The following is a 23,847-nucleotide window of genomic DNA, read 5'->3' as shown; positions in this document are numbered from 1 at the left end:
ACATTGTATCGGATACTGGGATTGGAGGATCTGAGGAAGATTGTATCGGATGTCGTTGATTGGGGGCTCAGAGTAACACTGTATCGGATGTCAGTGATTGGAGGATCAGAGGAACATTGTATCGGATGTCAGTGATCGGAGGATCAGAGGAACATTGTATCAGATGCTGGGATTGGGGGATCAGAGGAACATTGTATCGGATGCTGGGATTGGATGATCAGAGGAACATTGTATTGGATGTCAGTGATTAGAGGATCAGAGGAACATTGTATTGGATGTCAGTGATTGGAGGATCAGAGGAACATTTTATCGGATGCCGGTGATTGGAGAATCAGAGGAACATTTTATCGGATACTGGGATTAGAGGATCAGAGGAACATTGTATTGGATGTCAGTGATTGGAGGATCAGAGGAACATTGTATCTGATGTCGGTGATTGGAGGAACATTGTATTGGATGCTTGGATTGGAGGATCAGAGGAACATTGTATCCGATGTTGGTGATTGGAGGATCAGAGGAACATTGTATGGGATGTCGGTGATTGGAGGATCAGAGGAACATTGTATCTGATGTCGGTGATTGGAGGAACATTGTATTGGATGCTTGGATTGGAGGATCAGAGGAACATTGTATCCGATGTTGGTGATTGGAGGATCAGAGGAACATTGTATGGGATGTCGGTGATTGGAGTATCAGAGGAATATTGTATCGGATGTCAGTGATTTGAGGATCAGAGGAACATTGAATTGGATACTGGGATTGGAGGATCAGAGGAACAATGTATTGGATGTCGGTGATTGGAGGATCAGAGGAACATTGTGTCTGATGTCGGTTATTGGAGGATTAGAGGAACATTGTATTGGATGTTGGTGATTGGAAGATCAGAGGAACCATGTATCGGATGTCAGTGATTGGAGGATCAGAGGAACATTGTATCCGATGTCGGTGATTGGAGGATCAGAGGAACATTGTATAGGATGTTGCTGAGTGGAGGAACATTGTATCGGATGTCGGTGATTGGAGGAACATTGTATCGGATGCTGGGATTGGAGGATCAGAGGAACATTGTATTGGATGCTGGGATTGGAGGATCAGAGGAACATTGTATCGGATGCTGGGATTGGAGGATCAGAGGAACATTGTATCGGATGCTGGGATTGGAGGATCAGAAGAACATTGCTAGTTATTGGAGGAAGGAAGGATTGTCCAGGGAGTGGATTGGTGGAGAAGCGTTGTCATCCATTCAATGAGTGGAAAGCTTTATTGTATTGTGTGTGATGACAGACACGGCAGAGCCCTCAGTGTAGGAAATGCTGATCAGGTGATGCCAGGAAGTGATGACACCTGAGTTACTGAGTTATCTCCTCCTGATCTCTGTGGATTGTTCTGATCTCTTTGGATCCTCCATCGTTCAGTGTATGGCATCCCTAAGATTGCCACGGCTGTGCTGTGCATCCAGAGATGGCGGTACAGACCTCGTCCTCCCCTCCCCCACCTATCACATGGTATGTGGGTGCAGCGCTGTCCTGGGGCTCCTGGGTCTGGCCCTCTCCTACCATCCAACCAACGTCCGGGGTCAGAGGGCGGCGAGGAGAGGACTTCTGGCAGGAGGTCTGCTCAGCACAGGTGCGATCGGTATTTTATCAGATGTGATTGGACAGAAATCTCTCTGAGCGATCCTGATTTTATGAAGAGCCAAAATCAATGTCTGTGTCACCCATCCCCCCCACCCATAGGGCTGAGCAACTGTAGGCGCCTCATTCAGCAATAACTTTATAATAACATAGAGTGTGCTTTAGTATGATCCAGTAGTGACGACGCATAGGGGAGATTTACACAGAATTTGGTGCAGCCAATCAGCTTCTTCGATTAAAGTAAGTAAAGGCAAAGCTTTTATTTAGTGCTGGATGGAGTGGAGAGGGATTAGACCCCCTGTCAGTGTCCCCGGTACGGGGATTCCTGGTGAGCGTTCTCATTGAAAGTGAAAGAAGAATGTCCCCCAAGGAATTCCCTTTATTTGCAGAGATTTCCTCTAACTTCCTGTTTGGCTGTGGGACAGGAAGTGAAGATAAATCTCCCCGTAGTACACAGATCTGGGAGAAGATGAGGGACTACTACTCCCATCCCCCATAGTAGACAGATCTGGGAGAAGATGGGGGACTACTACTCCCATCCCCCATAGTAGACAGATCTGGGAGAAGATGGGGGGACTACTACTCCCATCCCCCATAGTAGACAGATCTGGGAGAAGATGGGGGACTACTACTCCCATCCCCCATAGTAGACAGATCTGGGAGAAGATGGGGGACTACTACTCCCATCCCCCATAGTAGACAGATCTGGGAGAAGATGGGGGACTACTACTCCCATCCCCCATAGTACTCAGATCTGGGAGAAGATGGGGGACTACTACTCCCATCCTCCTATAGTACACAGATCTGGAATAAGGTGGGGGCTCCTACTCTCATCCCCCATAGTACATGGATCTGGGAGATGATGGGGGACTACTACTATCATCCCCCACAGTACACGGATCTGGGAGATGATGGGGGGGACTACTATTCCCATCCCCCCATAGTACACGGATCTGAGAGATGATGGGGACTACTACTCCCATCTCCCATAGTACACGGATCTGGGAGATCATGGGGGACTACTATTCCTATCCCCCCATAGTACACGGATCTGGGAGATGATGGGGGAATACTACTTCCATCCCCCATAGTACACAGATCTGGGAGATGATGGGGACTACTACTCCCATCCCCCCATAGTACACGGATCTGGGAGATGATGGGGGAATACTACTCCCATCCCCCCATAGTACACGGATCTGGGAGATGATGGGGGACTACTACTCCCATCCCCCCATAGTACACGGATCTGGGAGATGATGGGGGACTACTACTCCCATACCCCCATAGTACACGTATCTGGGAGATGATGGGGGACTACTACTCCCATCCCCCCATAGTACACGGATCTGGGAGATGATGGGGGACTACTACTCCCATCCCCCATCGTACATGGATCTGAGAGATGATGGGGGACTACTACTCCCATTCCCCATAGTACACGGATCTGAGAGAAGATGGGGACTACTACTCCCATCTCCCATACTACACGGATCTGGGGGAACTGCTACTCACATCCCCCCATAGTACATGGATCTGGGAGATGATGGGGGTTGGGGGGCTCAGCAAAGCTTCGGATCCAAAGATAAGGCGGCAGTCTGGGCCCTGAGAGCTGATCGGGTTTATTGTGAGTTGTAGGGCAGGCCAGGCTTTCTGTAGGACTCTAGCAGGTGAGGGGCGGTAAAACCCTGGGGTTGAGCTGCATTTTTACCACTCCCCAGCCAGGGTGTTCCGGCTGCAGTGCTGTGCTCCACGTCAGGAATTCTGCCCCCTGCCACTTTTAATGGGCATGGCACGACCTGCTCATGTGACTGAGGCCAATTTCCCCTCAACCGAGTGCAATGCAGGCAGTGGTTGGGATTGAAGGGGTTAAAGTTGACGGGGTGACACAACCCCTCCCCATCACCTGTGTAATGTTCTGTATAATCTGATCTCTCTTCTCCTCCCCCCACAGGATTATTGGTACATTCCATCCTCTGGCTGAGTCTTCCCGACTTCTTCTCCAATCAAAACTCCTGGCCGCCCCACATCCTCTGCATCCTCATCACTGTGAGTTCCCACCAATCATTACATTGTATGTATTGTATGCGACCAATCGGAGCATCCGCCTCACATCCTCATCACTGTGAGTTCCCACCAATCATTACATTGTATGTATTGTGTGTGACCAATCAATGCGCCCGCCTCGCATCCTCATCACTGTGAGTTTCCCCCAATAATTACATTGTATGTATTGTGTGCGGCCAATCAGAGTGTCTGCCTCACATCCTCATCACTGTGAGTTCCCACCAATCATCACATTGTATGTATTGTGTGCGACCAATCAGAGCATCCCTCCTCATCCCTCCTACCACCTGGGAACCAATCTCATAATACCGAGGTCTCAGGAATACATCACACCAATCAAGCATAGTATATCAACTGTACGATTAGCGAGATCTAAAAGTTTTTAAATACAATTATAAAAAATGTGTTTATTGTCACTCATATAATAAAATCATTTTCAGTTCTATAAAGAGCTGATAGTCATTTATTATTAATATATAATAATCAATAAAATTAGAAAAAAATCAACCACTCTTCATCCTGACCAATTCTTACACTTCACTTCTACATGTAAAAATCCACTTTGTTTCTGCTAGAAAATTACTTCGAACATGTATAGATATATAATTTTAGCAGAGACCCTATAGAATAAAATGGTAGGTGTTTCAGTTTTTTTTATAACACACGGTATTTGCACAGCACTTTTTCAAACACAAATTTTCGGAAAAATGCACTTTAATAAATGTTAAAAAATATTTTACCCAAATTTTTTTTTGTATAATATGAAAGATATATTTTTTTTTTCTCTTTTTTTTATTTTTTTATTATTGGTTGAACCATTAGGGGTGTCCAACTGGTGGCCCCGCAGCTGCTACTAGATGACTAACTATGTGAAAGATGTTACACCGAGTAAATTGATCCCTCATGTGTCACGCTTTACAATTGCGGCTGCTCATAGAATGGCGGTAACGGCAGCGCTTCAAAATTCTCCAAAAGTGACGCTAAAATTCTAAGCTCTCACTCTGGCGTTATACGACAATACCTCACATGTGGTGCGATCACCGTTTACATGCGTGTGGGAGTAACCTATACGTTCACTTTTGCATGTAAGCACAGGGTGGGGTGAGGGGGGGGGGGGGGGGCACGTTACATTTTTTTATTTTATTTATAAAAAAAACATTTTTATTAATTTTTTTTTTTTTTTTTTACACATTATTTTTTATTTATTGCTATTATTTTTATTGCTACTACAAGGGATGATATATATAAATAATAAAATAAAAATAGTAGCAATAAAAGCAATACATTTTAAAAAAAGTGTAAAAAATAAATAAAAATTATAAAACAAAGAAAAACCTTGTGACAGGTCCTCTTTATGGAGAGATCTGGGGTGTCTATTAGACTCCAAATCCCTCCTCCTGGCCTCCAATGCATCCGATCACACTCACACCGATCGATCTGATTGGCCTCTCCCTTCACCCCCAGAAGTGATCGAGTGGCTGGAATCACTTCTGCTAGAAAGGGAATCCACAATCCCAGTATAACCACTGCAACCTGAGGACATCATACGGGCGGGAAGTAGTTAATAATAATATTATGAAAAATATGTATGTGTGTGTGTGTGTGTGTGTGTGTGTGTGTGTGTGTGTATATATATATATATATATATATATATATATATATATATATATATATATATATATATATATATATATATATATATATATATATATATATATATATATATATATATTCTCAAATGTTATATATTTATACTTTTTTTTTTATTTAATAATAAAAATTGTTTTATGATTTTAAAAAAAAATGTTTTATTATACAAACTTTTTTTTTTTTTTGCATTAAATAAAAAAAATATATAATCATTTTAGTTTTATTGCATAAATAAAATAGATATGCCAAGTATAGCACAGGTAGGTACAGAATGTTGCGTCATCAATTCCTGAAAAAAATGAAAAATAAAAAAAAAGCAGGGAGGGATATAAAAAAAAAATGAAAAATCAAATAAAAAATAAGGCAGCGCCTCCAAATATAGAATATTACAAATTTTAAAGCATGCGCCATCAACACCGCATTCATAATGTGCAAAAAAGCATTCACAATATGAAAAAATAAATCTGCGTGAATAAAGTCCAATGCAAAAAGTCTCCAAATATGGGATAAATATTGCCGCAAGGAAACCATCTTCCACCAGTGAACAAAAATGCTCTCCACCACATGCGAGCAACAGAACTAACATGTACTCGCCAGCGGAGGAAGCGGCAACGTGCCTGTTTTGTGTCAACAAGATCTATCACATGTGGTCAACCAGCTCCATTCTCGCAATGGGGACATCCCCGCAGTACCGATTCTCACCACCGGGGACAGTCAGGTTTGCTTGATACTGTCTGGATGGGGGGGGGGGGGGGGGGTGGGCGCTCTCCACACGGAGCCACATGCAGGGGGCTTCATAGAGTGTAAAATATTTATTAAAAAGTATAAATTCCACATATAAAAAAAGTAAAAGGTTTCATCCAAATTGCAGAGAAACACGATTGTCACAACAAATAAAACTTAGAGAGCCGCCAGTTCCGAGCATGGAAAGTGATGGCGAGATGTGGGCATGTATCTCCCGTCCCCAAGGTGTGGTGTTGATGGCGCATGCTTTACATTTTGTAATATTCTATATTTGGAGGCGCTGCATTATTTGCTTTTGATTTTAATTTTTTTTTTTTTTTTTTATATCCCTCCCTGCTTTTTTGGGAATTGACGACACAACATTCTGTACCTACCTGCGCTATATTGGGAATATCTATATTTATTAGTTTATTTGGCTACTGCATATTTCACCTATTTCTTTTCTTTAGCGCTGACTCCCTTTTATGTTTTCATAAAAAATAAAAAAAAGTACGTGACCTACATTAGGAAGTAATAAAATATTTTATTTTTCATTCTTTTGTTTTTAAATATTAATATCAATAGTAATTCATTTTTTTATGTATTTTTTTTAAAATAATTATTATTATGTTTTTGTTATTGTTAAAATACAAACAAAATTGGGGCGTGTCCGGATGTGAGTGGCAGCGGACATGCAGGAGAGGAGCTTCAGGCATCCTGCAAAAAATCCTTCGCCATCCGTGCCTAAAACAAAAAAAATTGCCTACATACCTGCCTACAGGTTTCTCCGACACCATCTGCTGCTCCCCGTGCATATATTGCAAGGATCGGGCCTGTGATCTCCCAGGGAACCACCGATCATCCACGAGTGCGGCCGCCGCCATCTCTCACAGCCGGCTGGAGGGAGCTGTTCCTGGCCTACCCATCTAGGTGCCTGGCTGAGCCTGATTGTCCGCGGGGCCGTTTTTCCTCCATCCGTCGCGGCCTAGTGCGGCCTGGTGAAGCCTCCAGCCCTCCACACTTTCCTACGTCACCGGCCAGCGGAGGAGCGCTGAGGCCGGCCTGATTTGGCACAGGGGGTGTGGGCATTGCTGTGCTCACACACCCCCACCATACCTCCACAACCCTTCTCACTGGCTTGTCACCATCTGTAAATTCACGGGGTGCGGCTGGCGACTAATACTCCCCTTGCTGGGCTGTGATCTTCCAGGACTGGACACCTGTGGCCTACCTCTAGTACCCTCCTGGCCACTGCTCTGGGCCTGAGAACTTCCATCTGTCGAGACTGGAGTCCTGAAGCCAGTGCTGCATCACTACCCTGGTGAGTGCTTCTGTGGTGAACATATCATTGACTGACTAGCTGTCTGTGCGGCTGTGGGGGCCCCCTATCCTTTTGCTGACTATTCCTCTGCTCTGCACTATCAGCCCCTGGCCCCCAGATTCATGGGCCCTAAGCACCGGCCAAAAAACGCATCAGCACCAGGCCACCCGGCCCCTGCACCAGCTACACAGCCTGACCCTTCTCTCATAGGGAGGCTGCAAGTCCTGGTGACCGAATTAGCCATGGAGACTGAAGCTTCCCCGAGTGCTGCTCTCTCTGCCCCACCATCCCAGGACAGCATTGCAGTGATACTGGCTGCCATTGAACAAAGCAAAACCTCTATGCTGGTGTGAATAGACCACCTGGCTGAAGAATGTAATCTCATTAGAAATTACCTGGATAAGATCAGGGGTAGGCTAACTGAATCAGAAACCAGAATTTCTGCCACTGAAGATCTAACAGCTACCCACTCCAATACCATAGTGGACTTGCAACGCACAGTACAATCGCTTGTCGCTAAAGCCAATGATGCAAAAAATAGGGCGATACGCAACAATGTTCAATGCCCTGGGTCTTCCGGAGGGTGAGGAGGGTGACAGAGTTTGCCCACCGAGTACCCACAGGATGCATTATTCCTGGTGCGAATCCCCGACCCTTTTTGGTTCGCTTCCTCAACTTCAGGAACCGTGACAGGATCCTTTCCGCAGCTCGCAAACATCCTTCGCTGCTCATCAGTCCTATTGTTTCCGGATTTCTCAGCCGACCTGCAGCGCAAGAGAAAGTCCTTCAATGATGTCCGTAAGGGAAGACGGCGGTGCTGCGATTCCCGGAAGAGCTGGAGAAATTTTGTTCAGATCTCAACATCTCCCCGCCGGAGCTACCTGGTTGGCAGGAAAGCATCCCACCTCTAGAGTCTCGATCCGAGGAGCCCTGGCAGAAGGTGTCCCGCAAGCACCGTGCCCCCTGCTTCAACTCTTCGGAAGGCCATTCGTAGTCGCTACTTCTGCTGGCACCGCTGAGTTGGTTCTCCTGTTCGGTTAACCTGTCGTTCTGGGTCTTGCAAGTACAAGTCGTTTTTTCCCTGCAGTTTTTTTTTTTCTCTGTTTTTCTGTTTTGATGTTTTCACCCACACTATAATGGATTCCCATAGAGTGAAGGGAGTGGGGAACCTGATCCTCTGGACACTTACGATTGGAACTGATGTGGAGATAAGTGAACGGTGATCGTGTGGGTTTCTGACCTACACAACTCGGTTCCCCCTTTTATTGTAATTGTGGGATATGTGTAGTTCTCTGTTTTTTATTTTCTTAGACGGCTTTCATGCTTTTTGTGTTGTGTGTTTTTTTTTTTTTTCTTTCGTTCTTACACTAATACTAATGTCTATCTGGTCAGAAGGGGTTGGGGCCGGGGCCGCGGCCTACGTTCTCGGTCCTAGACGGTCGCGGACTGCTGCGGATTGACCCCTCGTGCCGCCCCGTTGAGGGACGTCGGACGGTTCTCGGCTCCCGGACTCCCACTGCCTTTTTGGCGGGGGGCCCGGGGGTGGGGTCACGTTCGACTGCCCCTGCTCTGCACCATGGGTGGCTGTATGTACATACTGCCCTTGGTTCAGCTAAGGCTTTGCCTTCGGTATCTCAGGATTTACTTGTGATGCCCTGTTTGCATTACTTTACTCTTAAGCTTTGTCTCTACCTTTTCCTTCTTACTCTCTTTCTCTTCCTTCCCTGTCTCTCTATCCTCCTGCCTCCGGTCGTATCTCTTTGTATTATGTGTTATGTAATGTGCTCTGTTGGAATCCCATGGCCACGGTTGAATTGATATCATTTAATGTTAGGGGCCTTCACGCCCCTGGTAAGTGCCATAACCTATATCGGGAGCTGGGTCGCCTGAGGGGGGACATTGTCTTTCTGCAGGAGACCCACCTCACCCACACTACCTCGGTGAAGTTGTTCTCCCCGCAATACCCAACCTGGTATTACAGTCTGTCTGATGTGCATAAGGCAAAGGGTGTGGCACATTGAAGAAGTTGAGGGACTTTGCCCGTGGATGCGTGGTCCTAGCCGGGGATTTTAATATCTCTTTGGAACCCGCACTAGATACCTCCTTGGGGAAATCTTCGGTTCCCCATAAGCGTCTTGCGTTCATACATAGGCGCTTGGGTGACGCCCAGTTGATAGATGTGTGGAGGACGATGCATCCGCGGGACAGGGACTACTCCTTTTTTTTTTTTTTTTTTTTCAAGTGTTCATAAATCTTATTCCAGGATTGATTTCTTTTTCCTCGACCACCACCATCTCTCCCTCTTGTCTAAATCAAGTATAGCGTCATCACCCATCTCAGATCACTCCCCAATTTTAATCACACTCAATTTATCGTATATGCCCTGTAAATCAAATAACTGGAAATTGAATGAGAATCTTATTAGTGAGGAGGCAGATATCTCTCTCCTGCGGGAGGAACTCACTCAATATTTTAACGACAATGACCTCCCAGACATTTCACCTGGCGTGCTGTGGGAAGCCCATAAGGCTCACATAAGGGGTAAACTCATGGAGTTGGGGTCCAGAAGGAAAAAGGAGGCCACTCGGTTACAATCTAAACTATTGTCCGAGATCGCTGTCCTTGAGTCGCAACACAAAGCTAGCCTCGCACAAGCAACGTTCCATACCTTGATGGTGAAAAGGGAGGAGTTAAAAACCTTATTCCATGAGCAATGGAAGAGAGAGGCCCGTAGGGTGTCCCAAAGATTTCATGAATGGGGTAATAAACCGGGGAGGCTACTTGCTCGGTCCCTCCAGCAGGCTAAGACTAGGACTTTTATTGAAAAAATCAAGACACCTTCCGATTCCCTTACGCATGAGACCACCAGTAGTTCCATACTTTTTATCAAAGTTTATACCATGTCCCTCCAGCTGTGTCGGACTCGAAAAACCGAGAGAAATCTGATCCGAGATTATTTACAGCAGGCCAACTTGCCCAGATTGGATCCGGAAGTCCTCGCTACATTGGAAGGGGAGTTTTCTACCCAAGAGTTCAACGTGGCGTTGAAGGCTATGGCGAGCGGCAAGGCCCCTGGACCTGACGGCTTTACGGCCTTATACTATAGGACCTTTGCGGGGGTCTTGCTGCCACGCCTGGCTTCCTATGCTAACGCGATCTCGAGGGGCGGGGTTTTTCACCCGGAAACTCTGCACGCATACATCTCGGTGCTTCCCAGGCCAGGGAAGGACCCCAGTCTATGCGGGAGTTATCGTCCCATATCTCTCCTGAATTTGGACGCAAAACTCTACGCTAAAGTTATCGCAAACAGGTTACTTCCTCTCCTTCCGAGTTGGGTTTCTAGCGATCAGACTGGGTTCATTCTGGGTAGGGAGGCACGGGACAATGCCCTTCGCACCCTCTCCCTGATGTCTTTTGTGCGGGGGTCATCCCAGTCCACCCTGTTACTTTCCAGGACGCAGAAAAAACGTTTGACAGGGTGGATTGGGAGTACCTTTTGACTACTCTCTTATTTAGGCCTTGGTCAAAATTTGTTAGCTCACATTACAGCACTATACCATTCCCCTACAGCACAAATTCGTATCAACGGCACTTTAAGTGACCCTTTTACACTATATAATGGCACACGTCAAGGCTGCCCCCTTTCCCCGATCCTTTTTGCTTTGTCTTTAGAACCCTTCCTCTTTACAATTAGAAACAACCCAAATATCCATGGGATCACGGTCTGTGATCGGGAACATAAATATGCGGCGTACGCCGATGATATTCTGTTCTACATTCAACAGCCTATGATCTCTCTCCCCAATTTGTTGTCTGCCTTCTCACAATTCGGTCTCATTTCTAATTTTAAAATTAACATGTCCAAATCTGAAATTTTGAATATCTCGGTCCCGGCGGAAACTGTCCATCTCCTCAAGACCTCATTCCCGTTTACTTGGCAAAAACACAAAATGAAATATTTAGGCATCTATCTCACTTCAAAGCCCCAGGCCCTCTTTAACGCGAATTATATTCCCCTGCTAAACTCTATTAGAATAGATTTCCAACGTTGGTCCCAAATTGCGCATTCCTGGTTAGGGAAGATTAGCGTGATTAAGATGAATGTTCTGCCCAGGGTATTGTTCCTGATGCAGATGATTCCGGTGGGTGTGCCGTCGAGTTTTTTTAGGCTCTTGGACTCTTTGATAGGCAAATACTTGTGGAACAGAGGGCGTCCGAGATTGTCCCGATCCCTTTTGTACAGACCTAAACGGATGGGGGGTCTGGCTTTGCCGAACGTTAAACTTTATTCCTGGGCTGCAGCTCTCAGCAGGATATCTGACTGGAAATACCACCAACGCTCAAAGCTGTGGGTTGCTATCGACAGGGCACTTAGTGGTTCGGATTTATATACCCAAATTTGGATTCCTCGCAAATATCGTTCGCTTGCACCCGCTACCTCTCCCCTCACCTTTTCCACTCTACAAGTCTGGGACTCGATTTGCAAACAACACAAGTGGTTACCCCACTCTCCTATTATTATGCCTTTGACCGGACATAACTACTTCCCCCCCGGGGAACATTGACCCTAGAATTTACGCTTGGAACTTGGGCACTACACCGTTGTTACACTACGTAGCCAATCAAGATGGCATTCTCCCACTTTCCCGCATAATGCCCCCTTCTCAGGCCACACCCATGGATCACTGGACTTATCGTCAACTGGCGGACTTTGTACGCACTCTCCCGAAACCACTTCGCTCCTTAGCAGATTTAAATCAATTGAAACTGCCTTTTTGGAAGCCCAACCAGTGGAGAGACCTTTGTCCTATTTCTATCACACCCTACAGCATCTTTTGATTAAGGGTTATCCCACCTTTTTGTCCAATTGGGAAAAAGATTTGCAAAATAAGATTACGGACGTACAGAAATCTACTGTATTATCCATGGCCCATATATCATCTTCGGCTTCTAGATCGGCAGAAGTGAACTATAAACTGTTGTCGAGGTGGCATTATACCCCTGTTGTCCTAAATAAACTCTTTTCGCATATTTCTCCTTTATGCTGGAGGGGTTGTGGTGAATCTGCCTCACATGCACATATTTGGTCGTCTTGCCCCCTTATCAGGCCCTACTGGGCATCTGTCCTACATTGGTTGCAAAATATTTTGGGTTATGAGATACCGAACGATCCTTGGGTTATGCTGTTTCACTGTACGGACTCCCCAGCAGGATCTTATACAAAATCTGTGACCCCCCATTTGCTCAATGCGGCAAAGCCGCTTATACCACGTTGGTGGAAACAACGTTCGGTACCTTCCTTACAGCAATGGTTTGCGGAGGTTGATCGCACTTACCACCTGGAAGATCTTACTTACTCTCTCCGAAATAAGTCTGAGGTGGGGAAACGGATTTGGTCCTGCTGGGTAGCCTTTAAGTATACAGCTGCATACGCAGAGATTGTGGCGCAAACTAATTGAATATCGGTGATTTTACTTTACTTTACATTGCATACCATATATGATATATTTTATGTATTCGATTTGGGTGACAGGGATACGGCCGAGGCAGTTTTTTCTCTTTCTCTTTTTCTCTCTCTCTTTCCCTCCCTCTTTCCCTCCCTCTTTCCTCTATCCTATTCCTTCTCCCCGCTCTCACTTTCTTTTACTTATATTTTTTTTGTTTTCTACTTTTTCAATGCTTGGGTTTACCGCAAGTGGACTGGCGCACCAGATGTTCCTAGTCATTGCATTGGCATATACAAACTGTGATTGGGAGTTACCTCTTTTCACTAGCTTGGTTGTCATGGACATATAGACAGACGCTTATTGTTAGGTTGCTGGCAGGTGTAATGTAATGTCCCAGGTCAATAGCTCTGCCCTGTGCTGTTTATAACTCGGGTGTCTCTTTACATTATGCCATATGTGTGCCAAGCTCATTGTTCGTATTTCTTTGTCATGTTTTCTCTTTTTTTTTCTTTTCAATAAACACATATTAAACAAAAAAAATGATGTCCGTAAGTGCCTACGCGAAAAGGACATTAAATACAGCATGTTGTACCCCAGCCGTCTCCGGGTCCCCCATAACAGCTCGTTCAGGTTCTTCGACTCTCCGGCAGATGCAGGTGATTGGCTAGAGGGCCTGAGGTGAGCACCAAAGGCTCTCTTCCTCTACAGGTTGTCCCCTGACATTTTTCATAAAGATTCTATCTCTCTTTTGGATCCGGGTCCAGGGGGGTCGTTTGTCCAGTTATCAGTTTGTTGTATAGCCCCTTGGGTCTTACCACCCAAAGTTGTTGCTAGTTGACCCCTGAGCCCCCAACGCAGGACTTGCCCATTAATTTTGGGTGAGAGATCAATCTCACCCCGGGACAGGGTATGTTTAATATACCCCCGACTGCAGTTTTTCTCTTGCTAGAGTCGTTGCTTACTAGGGATCCTAGTTCAGGACTGGACATGCATTTCTTCTACCCCCGGAGCTATCTCGTTGGACACAACTCACTGAAGTTCTAACCCCTACAGTTTCTCTTTACATCAAGTGGAGAGGCATCCACGGCACTGAATTGCCGCACTTTGGAACTTTTCACAGAAGTCTGAAGTTCTAATGCCGCGTACACACGATCAGAATTCCGGCTAGAAAAAGACTGATGAGAGCTTTTTATCAGAAAATGCGATCATGTGTATGCTTCATCGGAACTTAGCTATCTGAATTTCCACCAGCCAAAAATTGATAGCATGTTCTCAATTTTCCAGACAGAAAAACTTTCTATCAGAAATTCAGATTGTGTGTATGCAATTCCGACACGCCAAAAATCACGCATGCTAAGATTCAACTACGAGACAGAAGCTATTGGCTACTGGCTATTGAACTTCCTTTTTCTAGTCCCGTAGTACATGTTGTACATCACCGTGTTATAAACAATAGGAATTTGGTGTGACCGTGTGTAGGCAAGACAGCTTGAGCCGAATTCCGTCGGAATTCCGTTGGGAAAACCATCAGAGCTTTTTCCGACGAGAATTCCGAGCGTGTATACACGGCATAAGAGTTTGAGTTCAGGTTTTTGGTATCAAACTGACCATAGTTCTGTTTTTTTCTCTCTCTGTTAGGGGTACTTCATGGTCAGTAGGGAGTTTACTGTTTTTTGTTTTTTTTTCGTTTTTTTTGTACGCTCTATATCCACTGACTGATACTTATATATCGTGTGTTCTGTCAATGCTCACAAGGCCCAGTGTAAAATTTGTTTTCCTCCTTGCATTCTCCCTCGGCACCACAGGGGTCGATCTCTCACACGTAGGTATCATTATGTTGTCTCATAAATTGTTATTGCCTTCATGGAGTTAAAATTGATAACATGGAATGTACGGGGTCTTAATGACAAGGTAAAAAGGGCATTAATGTTTAAATACCTTAACAGTCACAGACCCCATATCTTGTTTCTACAGGAGACCCATCTCCTGGGGAATAAGATTCTGGCACTACATAGACCCTGGATACGGCAATAATTTCATGCAATGTACTCCAGTTATGCCAGGGGAGTGGCCATCCTATTGAGCAAATCCCTTTCTTATAAGGTCCTACATCTACAAACTGATCAGGAGGGCCGATTTATAATCCTCTTGCTGGAGATGAGCAGTGGTCTATGCTTTAGTAAATGTATATATTCCTCCTCCCTTCAACCAACGGGTCCTCTATAAGTTGTATGAGCATTTAGCTGCACTACAATTCTCCAGACTATATATAGATGGAGACTTTAATTCCATTTTGGATCCGTCCCTGGACACATCCAATCCGAATAGGGTGTTTTCACCGGACCTACTTCAATGGGCATAAACACTTAATTACACTGAGATCTGGCGATGCAAGCACCAAACCACTAGGGTCTACTCCTTTCACTCTGCCACTCATAGGTCAGGCTCCAGGATTGACCTGATTTTTTGTAACATGCGTGCCCTGGCGGAGGTGAGGGGGGGTCTCGTACTTACCTGCAGGCCTCTGTGATCATGCGCCCCTGGAGGTCACCTTGGGGTTGTCTGATGCCAGGAGTGGAGACTGATGGCATTTGGCACCTAAATGGTTGCAGGACTCGAGGGTGGGGGAGGAAGTTTCTCCTAAACTACAACAATACTGGGAGATCAATGAGGACTCTACCTCAGCACAGGTAGTCTGGGACGCATTTAAGGACAACACCAGGTGCGAATACATTTCAGCTATCAAAGCGGTTCGTTCTGAGATGTCCTGTCAGGTTCAGGCACTTGAGGAGGGGGAGGCCAGGGCGGCAGAGGCTTTTTCTGGCTCCCTGACTCCGGATCACTTCAATCAGCTAGCTGAGGCAAGAAGAGCATTGTCTCTGCATCTTGCCACGGCCACACATCTGGATTTGAACTCTCTGACCGGGAGGATCTTTGAGTCCGGAGACAAAAATGGCAAACTCCTAGCGAATTTAGTTGCGGACTCTAGATCGCAGACAGTGGTGTCAGAAATCTGTGGTTCGGATGGTCAGGCGATCTCTACTCCTGATCTAATTTTGGATGAATTCAGATCCTTCTATGAAAAATTATATGAAGCAGTCCCTGGCTGCCCTGAAGACCGGCGTACGGAGTTTTTACATTCCCTGCACTTACCCACTCTTTCGCAGGAGGATCTCAAATTTTTAAACAAAGATTTTACCACCGAGGAGATAGAGGCGGCAATTTGCTCGTTCCCCAGTGGCAAAACACCGGGACCAGATGGCCTACCTGGTGAGTGGTACAGAATGTATGCCTCATTAATTGCACCAAAACTGCTGAAAGTCTTCTCTGAAAGTAAAAAACAGATGTCCTTGCCCCCCTCTATGTACCAGGCACACATAGTTCTCATCCCTAAGCCTGGCAAAGATAAATCCCTCTGTACTTCCTATAGACCGATCTCCTTGCTAAACTATAATCTCAAGATCTTGACAAAAATATTAGCGACCAGGCTGCGGGTGATTCTTCCATCCCTGATCAATATAGACCAGACAGCTTTCATGCCAGGGAAATCAACAGATATAAATTTACGTAGAGTGTTCACGCATCTTTAGCTACCTTCCACTGAGTCCTCCACGAGGGTAATTGGTTACACTAGACATTGAAAAAGCGTTTGATTCGGTGGCATGGCCTTTTATGTCTTCGGTTCTAGAGGCTATGGGTTTTGGAGCAGAATTCCGTAGGTGGATTGCTCTTTTGTATAAGGACCCAACAGCGCAGATAAAACTCAATGGTGCTCTGTCAGCACTCTTTTCGGTTGGAAGAGGTACGAGGCAGGGTTGTCCGCTATCGCCGGCTCTGTTTTCCCTGCAACCCCTTGCGCCAGCCCTTAGGCAGGCGAATGGGGTTAGGGGCATACAGGTGGGATCCATACATGAGAAAGTAGCTTTATACGCAGATGATCTCATCCTTTTCTTGAATGACCCTGCTCAGTCCCTCCAAGAGACGCTGACCATTCTTTCAAATTTCAGTAGTTGCTCGGGTCTCAAGGTAAACTGGGATAAATCCCAAATTTTACCGCTTGATAACGCCACAAAGGACATAGCAGACCCCAACCTCCCCTTATTATGGACAGACAAAATTTAAATATCTAGGTATTCACATCTCCACATCTACCTCTGAATATTATACCCTTAACTTGGAGCCACTGATACAATTGACGAGGACTAGATTAAAGGCTTGGGCAAATCTGCCCCTCTCTCTAATCGGCACGATCAATTTATTCAAGATGAAGCTCCTACCTGCCTTTCTTTATGTCCTCAGACACACCCCTGTCTGGATCCCCAAAAAAGTATTTCGCCTGATAAACACCATTTTATTATCTTTCCTCTGGGGAACCGGTCAGCTGAGATTCAGGCTGACGGTGCTACAGAGACCTTGGGAAGTGGGAGGCCTGGCTTGCCCTGACCTCAACTCCTATTTTGTGGCGGCTCGATTATCCCACGCCCACAACTGGCTGGTCTCTGATGAGTCCAAGCAGCAGTGGCTCTGGAAGCAGCACATCTGGGGTCATATGAGGTGCTAAGGAACCTACTTTACTGGGGTACTAGAGCTTCCCTTCCCTCTTACAACGGCAATGAGAGCGGTCATACGGGCATGGTCGGTGGCAAACTCCATGCGACCTATGCCTTCTGGACATGTATCCCATGCACAGCCCTCTTTCGTTTAACCCACAATTGCCAGAATTTGGGTCCATTCCCGACCCTTGTGTCTGGGCATGCAAGGGCATCAAATATATAAATCAGATCTGTTTGGAAGGCCGACTACTGTCATTTGAAACAACAATATGATTTACCCAACTCACACTTGTTTAGATTCCTGCAGCTTAGGCACGCCTTTAACACTCAGTTTGATAATGCTCAAGTTGCCTTTTACACATCGAATCTGGAGACTCTGCTCAGGGACGAAGCTCTACCAAAGCCCTTATCCACCATATATAAAGTGTTACTTCCTAACATACACACGGGGCTAGAAAACCTTAAGGCAATGTGGGTGGTTGATTTCCCCACACTAGACACTGAAGGTTGGGAAGAAATGAGGGAGTGTCCCTTTTCACAGCTAGTATCAGCTAGAGATAAATTAGTGCAATTTAAAATAGTACATGGGGGTATATTACACGCCCGTGCGTCTGCACAAAATTTATCCTTCTATTCCTGCCTCCTGCTGGAGATGCAACTCATCCTCAGCGGACTTTATTCACATATTTTGGAGCTGTCCTCAGATCAAAATATTTTGGGCTGAGGTAACCAATTCTATTCTGACTGTCACCACCGTTCCTGTACCACTGTCTGCAGAGGTCTGTCTGCTGGGACTTGTGGAACCCCTGGTCCCACGCCGGGCAATCAAAACCCTGCTAGGATTATTACTTTACTATGCCTGTAAGTCGATAGTACTCAGATGGAAGGCATCATCTGCACCCTCATTAAATTTTTGGAAGAGGTTAGTGAATGCGGCTCTACCACTATACAAGGCTACCTACCTATCCCGCGGTTGTGCTAAAAAATTCCACAAAGTATGGGATATATGGACGGACTCCCTGTCCACTAATGCAGACTCGATGGATGATTAGTATCCTTCCACTAAGTACCGCGATTGCCCAAGTGGCATCTCTGATCTCATAAACACCCCTGGGTTGCTCGGTCAATAGTCCTGGGGAGGGGGGGAATGCGAATGCAAAGATGTAATTATAATGTACACTTTATCTCATAAGTATCTAAAGTAAGCTTTGTAGGGTATATGTAGAATCAGCAGATTGATTTGGACATTCTACACAGGTGGTTGAGCGTACAGTGGTTTAGGTAGTTATGCATGTTATATGTAATGCCTGGCCCTTTTTTTTTTTCTCTTAGTTTGGTAGTTGTTGTGACTGAGCCTGGGTATGCCCAATAGGCTTTTTAGTGTTTTGTTCACCTCTTGAAACGACAATAAATAGAACTTTAAAAAAAAAAAAAATGCAAACAAAATGAATACAAATTTAAAACAATTTTTGGTTTTAATTCTTCTTTTTATTTTGTTTTCTATTTTATTTTTTTATTATAATAACATTTATAATATTGTTGCGTAAATTGTGGTGTGCCCTTAATGGCTTTTAAGCTGGTATTTATAGCGGACCTACAGCCTTTTTTTTTTCTTCCATCTATTAAATCTTCTGCCCTTGTTTTTGTTGTTGTTGTTGTTTTTACGTTTTTGGATAGTATAAATCAAAAGTAACTTTAATGAGAAATCAATAAAACAGAGAAACAATACAGAATTCTGTATTAATACTAGCTTTTGGATAGTAAAAAATAAATAAATATGTGTGTGTGTGTGTGTGTGTGTGTGTGTGTGTGTGTGTGTGTTCTGCCCTCACAATGTGTTCAAAGTACAAGGCTTGGCAGACAGCTAACAGATTCCCAATAAAGACTCAGGAGGAAGGGCTAATAGTTGTAATCTTTACTGAGAATAAGTTTTTTGTAAAAAGAATTATGCTTCCAAGGCCTGTATTAAGAAATAGTGGAGGTCCTTAGCATGCTTCCTTCACTGTAGAAAGGTTATCTAATATGACTGCTGGGTAGGAAGTGGGCAGAATATACTACAGTTCCTGTTAGTAATGGATGCCAGTTTAAAGCAACAGTACGATCAGTAAATATATACCTTATACTGATCAGAACACTCCCCACCTGGCATAATAAACATTATATCACTATGTTTCCTTTTTAAGAAGTAAAACAACTTCAGAGATAGGCCTAAAGTACACCTTAGGGGTGTCCTGTCTCATGACTTTAACTTTGACCTTTCTAACCTTACTATCTTTACTAGGTACACTCTCGACAATGAGTCCAACTGGCCATTCGTTTCTGTGGACCTGAGCGTCTTTTAGTAGGACAACATCTCCGACTTGCAGGTTTGGCTTGTCAACATGCCATTTTCTGCGTGACTGAAGCGTCACCAGGTACTCTTGTTTCCATCTATTCCAGAAGATGTCTGCAAGACTCTGAACTTGCTTCCATTGCTTGGTGTAAAGGTCTTTGAGACAAAAATCTCCTGTGGGAGCTGTCACTGTGTTTGGAGATCTCTTCTCTTTTAAAAAGGCACTTGATGTCTTCTTTGAAAACTTCTTGCTGAACACATCTAATGATGATGGTTTTTGCTTGCATAAGATGATTGCTTTTACACTTGTCAGTGTTTGTAGCTCTGCAGAAGGATTTGGCTAGGTGAATAAGCTTTATTATAGCTCGAATGAGTGACTTCCAGCTGGAGAATCTTTCAAACCTGTGTGCGCCAAGGTTGCCTCTAGTAGTTATGGTACTATACGCTGTTCTACAAGTTCAAATGTCTCAACATGAGTGGTCTCTTGGATTACTGATCTAGTCATAAAAGATGGTCCTGAGAACCAGTTGGTGTGCTTCAGGACAGTTGGTAGAACCGGTCTAGTCCCATGATCGGCTGGATTTTTATCTGTACTGATGTAGTGGCACTGTTCTGGCTGTGTGGACTTTCTGATGCGTATCACTCTGTTTGACACGTACATGTAGAATCTTCTCGAAGCATTGTGAATATATCCTAACACAATCTTGCTGTCTGTGTAAAACTTCACTGCATGAATTTCAGTGTCCAGTTCAGCAATGATCAAGTCTGCCACCTCCACTGCTAAGACAGCAGCACAAACCTCCAAACGTGGAACAGTGTGAGCAGGACGTGGAGCTAGTTTGGACTTTCCCATGATAAACCCAACATAACTTTGTCCTTCAAAGTCCATTACTCTAAGGTAGGCTACAGCTGCTATAGCCATAGTAGATGCATCTGAGAATACACACAATTCTCTTTGCTTTGTGGCAGACAAAGAAATAGGGACATATGACCTTTGGATGATAAGCTGTTCAAGTTCTATTAAAGTGGAGGGCCACCCTAAAAAAAAAAAAAAAAAAAAAAAAAAGGTTTTACCTGGTCAGAAATCCCTGTTGCTAGGCAGTCTTCCTAATCTGCCTTCTTCCTGCTCCTCGGTGATCTTCTGTCTTCTGGGTAATGGGGGCGCGCTGTGTTCTGGGAACTGTGTGTTCCCTAACACAGCGCGTCCCATTCACAACTCGTGCATGCGCAGCAGGAAACGGGCAGTGAAGCCGCAAGGCTCCACTGCCTGTTTCCCTTAGTACGATTGGCGGCGCTGGGACCCGAGAGCCGAGGGACATGTCGGCTTTGGCGGCCAACATCGCAGGCGCCCTGGAAAGGTAAGTCTCCTTATTAAAAGTCAGCAGCTATCCTTCTTTTTTTTTTTTTTTTTTTCTTTTTTTTTTTTTTTATAGCTGCTGACTTTAAAAAAAAATTTTTTTTACAGCTGAAACACCCCTTTAATGAGTCCTTCCACAACTTCCACTGCATTTCTTTCTCCTTAGGTAGAGGTGTATCCCATTCACTTTGTTCATGTTCAGTAGCAATTTCTCTCATAAGAGCCTTGTATGGTTATGGGGACTACAAATCCTACGGTGTCATAAAGGCTGTTGACCGTGGACAAGACACCTCTTCTCATGAATGGCTTCTGTTCTCTGGATACTCTAAATGTAAAGCTGTCAGTTTTCAGATCCTAACTGAGCCCTAAACTTCTTTGAAGGGGTAGTGAATCTGTTCCTAGATCCAGGTCCTTGAGGTCTTTTGTATGGTCCTCTGAGGGAAATGCTTGCATGACTTTGCTGCTGTTGGACGCTATCTTGTGTAACCTTATATTAGATTCTGCTAACATCTCCCTTGTTCTTTTCAGGATGTCGATAGCCTCTTCGTTGCTAGAGAAAGAAGAGATTCCATCGTCCACATAAAAGTTTCTCATGACAAACTGTTTGGCATCTGTGCCATGTTCTTCTTCACCTTCCTGTGCTGCTCGTCTCAGGTTGTAGATAGCTACAGCTGGAGAGGGGCTCTTCCCGAACACATGTACCGTCATCCTATATTCTGTGACATCTTTGTTAAAGTACCGTATATACTCGAGTATAAGCCGAGATTTTCAGCCTCTTTTTTGAGGCTGAAAGTGCCCCCCTCGGCTTATACTCGAGTCATCGCTGTCTGCCTGCTCGATCAGCGTGTCGAGCAGACAGACAGCGGACATTCTACCCTTCAAACGCCGCGCCTCCGCCTCCGCCTTCGCCTGTGATAGGCGGAACACTGAATTTCCCAGCAGCCTGTGTTCCGCCTATCACGGACATCGTCTCATCCTCGTACTACGGACGAGGATGAGACGATGTCCGTGATAGGCGGAACACAGGCTGCTGGGAAATTCAGTGTTCCGCCTATCACAGGCGAAGGCGGAGGCGCGGCTTTTGAATTTTAGAATGGCCGCCGAGGCGCCGACGAAGAGCGGCGATCCTGGCAAGGCACGGGACGGAGGCAAGGCAAGGCACGGCACGGGACGGGACGGAGGCAAGGCACGACACGGGACGGAGGCAAGGAGGCAAGGCACGGCACGGGACGGAGGCAAGGAGGCAAGGCACGGCACGGGACGGAGGCAAGGAGGCAAGGCACGGGACGGAGGCTCGGGACACAGGCTCGGGACACAGGTAGGCTGGACACACACACACACACACACACACACACACACACACACACACACACACACACACACACACACACACACGGACACACACACACAGGGATGGATGGATGGATGGAGACACACACACACAGGGATGGATGGATGGAGACACACACACACAGGGATGGATGGATGGATGGAGACACACACACACAGGGATGGATGGATGGATGGACACACACACACACAGGGATGGATGGATGGATGGACACACACACACACAGGGATGGATGGATGGATGGACACACACACACACAGGGATGGATGGACGGACACACAGGGATGGACGGACACACAGGGATGGACGGACACACACACAGGGATGGACAGGCATGTCTCACCCTCGGCTTATACACAAGTCAATAAGTTTGCCAGTTTTTTTGGGGGTAAATTGGGGGCCTCGGCTTATATTCGGGTCGGCCTATACTCGAGTATATACGGTAATTGTTTTCATACCACAGGAACCTCAGGTAGTCTCTGTGATCTTTGCAAGCAAGGAAACAGTAGAACATTTGTTGTACATCTGCTGTTACTGCAATGTGTTCTTTTCGGAACCTGATGAGGACTCCAAGGAGTGTATTATTCAGGTCAGGTCCACTGAGGAGGACATCGTTTAGGGAAAGGCCTTCATACTTTGCACTGGACTCAAATACTACTCGTATCGGTCCTGGTTTCTGAGGATGATACACACCAAATATTGGTAAGTACCAACATTCTTCTTTTTCTTCCAATGGTGGTGCTTTTTCAGCTTGACCACTGTCATAGATCTTCTGCATGAAATCATGGAAGTGTTCCTTCCTTCATATCTGTCTTTCTGTCTAGAGTGCGTAACAATGAGGTGAGATGCTTCATTGCTTGTCTTTTGTTGTTTGGAAGGTGATGTCGGGGTGAACAGAAAGGTAGAGGGGCTACCCAGCTGTTTGACTCATCTTTAAAGACTTCTCTGTCCATTATCTCAAGGAAGAGGCTATCTTCAACAGATGGTGATGGTTTATCATCATCTCGCCTTCTTTCAAACACCTTGCATCCTAGCTCATCTGTATTTTCAGATGAGGTGATAGCCTCAATGTAATGCTGAACTTTCTGCTGTTGTATTGGGTTGACTAGTCTGTCTTTAATCTGTATCCTGTGGGTACAGGTGCTAAGACATGATGTGCGGCCATTTTGCAGCATGTTTGTTTTGTAGACATTCACTTTTGCTGGCTTGTGAGCTCCATCCAGACATACATCACCAATGATGACCCATCCAAGGTCAAGACACTGTGCAAAGGGTGCATTGTGTGGCCCATTGTATTGCTCTCTCACCTTGTGCACTCTCAGTATGTCTCTTCCAAGTAGAAGGATAATTGCAGCACCTGGGTCCAGTACTGGAATCTTGTCTGATATTTGCATCAGATGGGGGTAGTGATG

General features: G+C 45.4%; 1 protein-coding gene across 1 annotated transcript in view; it reads left to right on the top strand.

Annotated features, from left to right (window-relative positions):
- The first annotated feature begins 234 nt into the window (after positions 1 to 234).
- Positions 235 to 23,847, top strand: part of LOC143969089 (G-protein coupled receptor 143-like) — a 68,203-nt gene continuing 44,590 nt past the window's right edge. Inside the window, exons 1-2 of the mRNA XM_077474365.1 lie at positions 235 to 1,626; positions 3,589 to 3,683. Of these exons, the coding sequence (XP_077330491.1) occupies positions 1,338 to 1,626; positions 3,589 to 3,683 (384 nt within the window). The 5' untranslated portion in view covers positions 235 to 1,337. The remainder of the gene's footprint in view (positions 1,627 to 3,588; positions 3,684 to 23,847) is intronic.

Source organism: Lithobates pipiens, unplaced genomic scaffold (genome assembly GCF_037356315.1).
Source record: "Lithobates pipiens isolate NorthernLeopardFrog02 unplaced genomic scaffold, aLitPip1_a1.2 Scaffold_1, whole genome shotgun sequence".
Classification (NCBI taxonomy): domain Eukaryota; kingdom Metazoa; phylum Chordata; class Amphibia; order Anura; family Ranidae; genus Lithobates; species Lithobates pipiens.
This window is presented reverse-complemented; position numbering and strand designations above follow the sequence as displayed.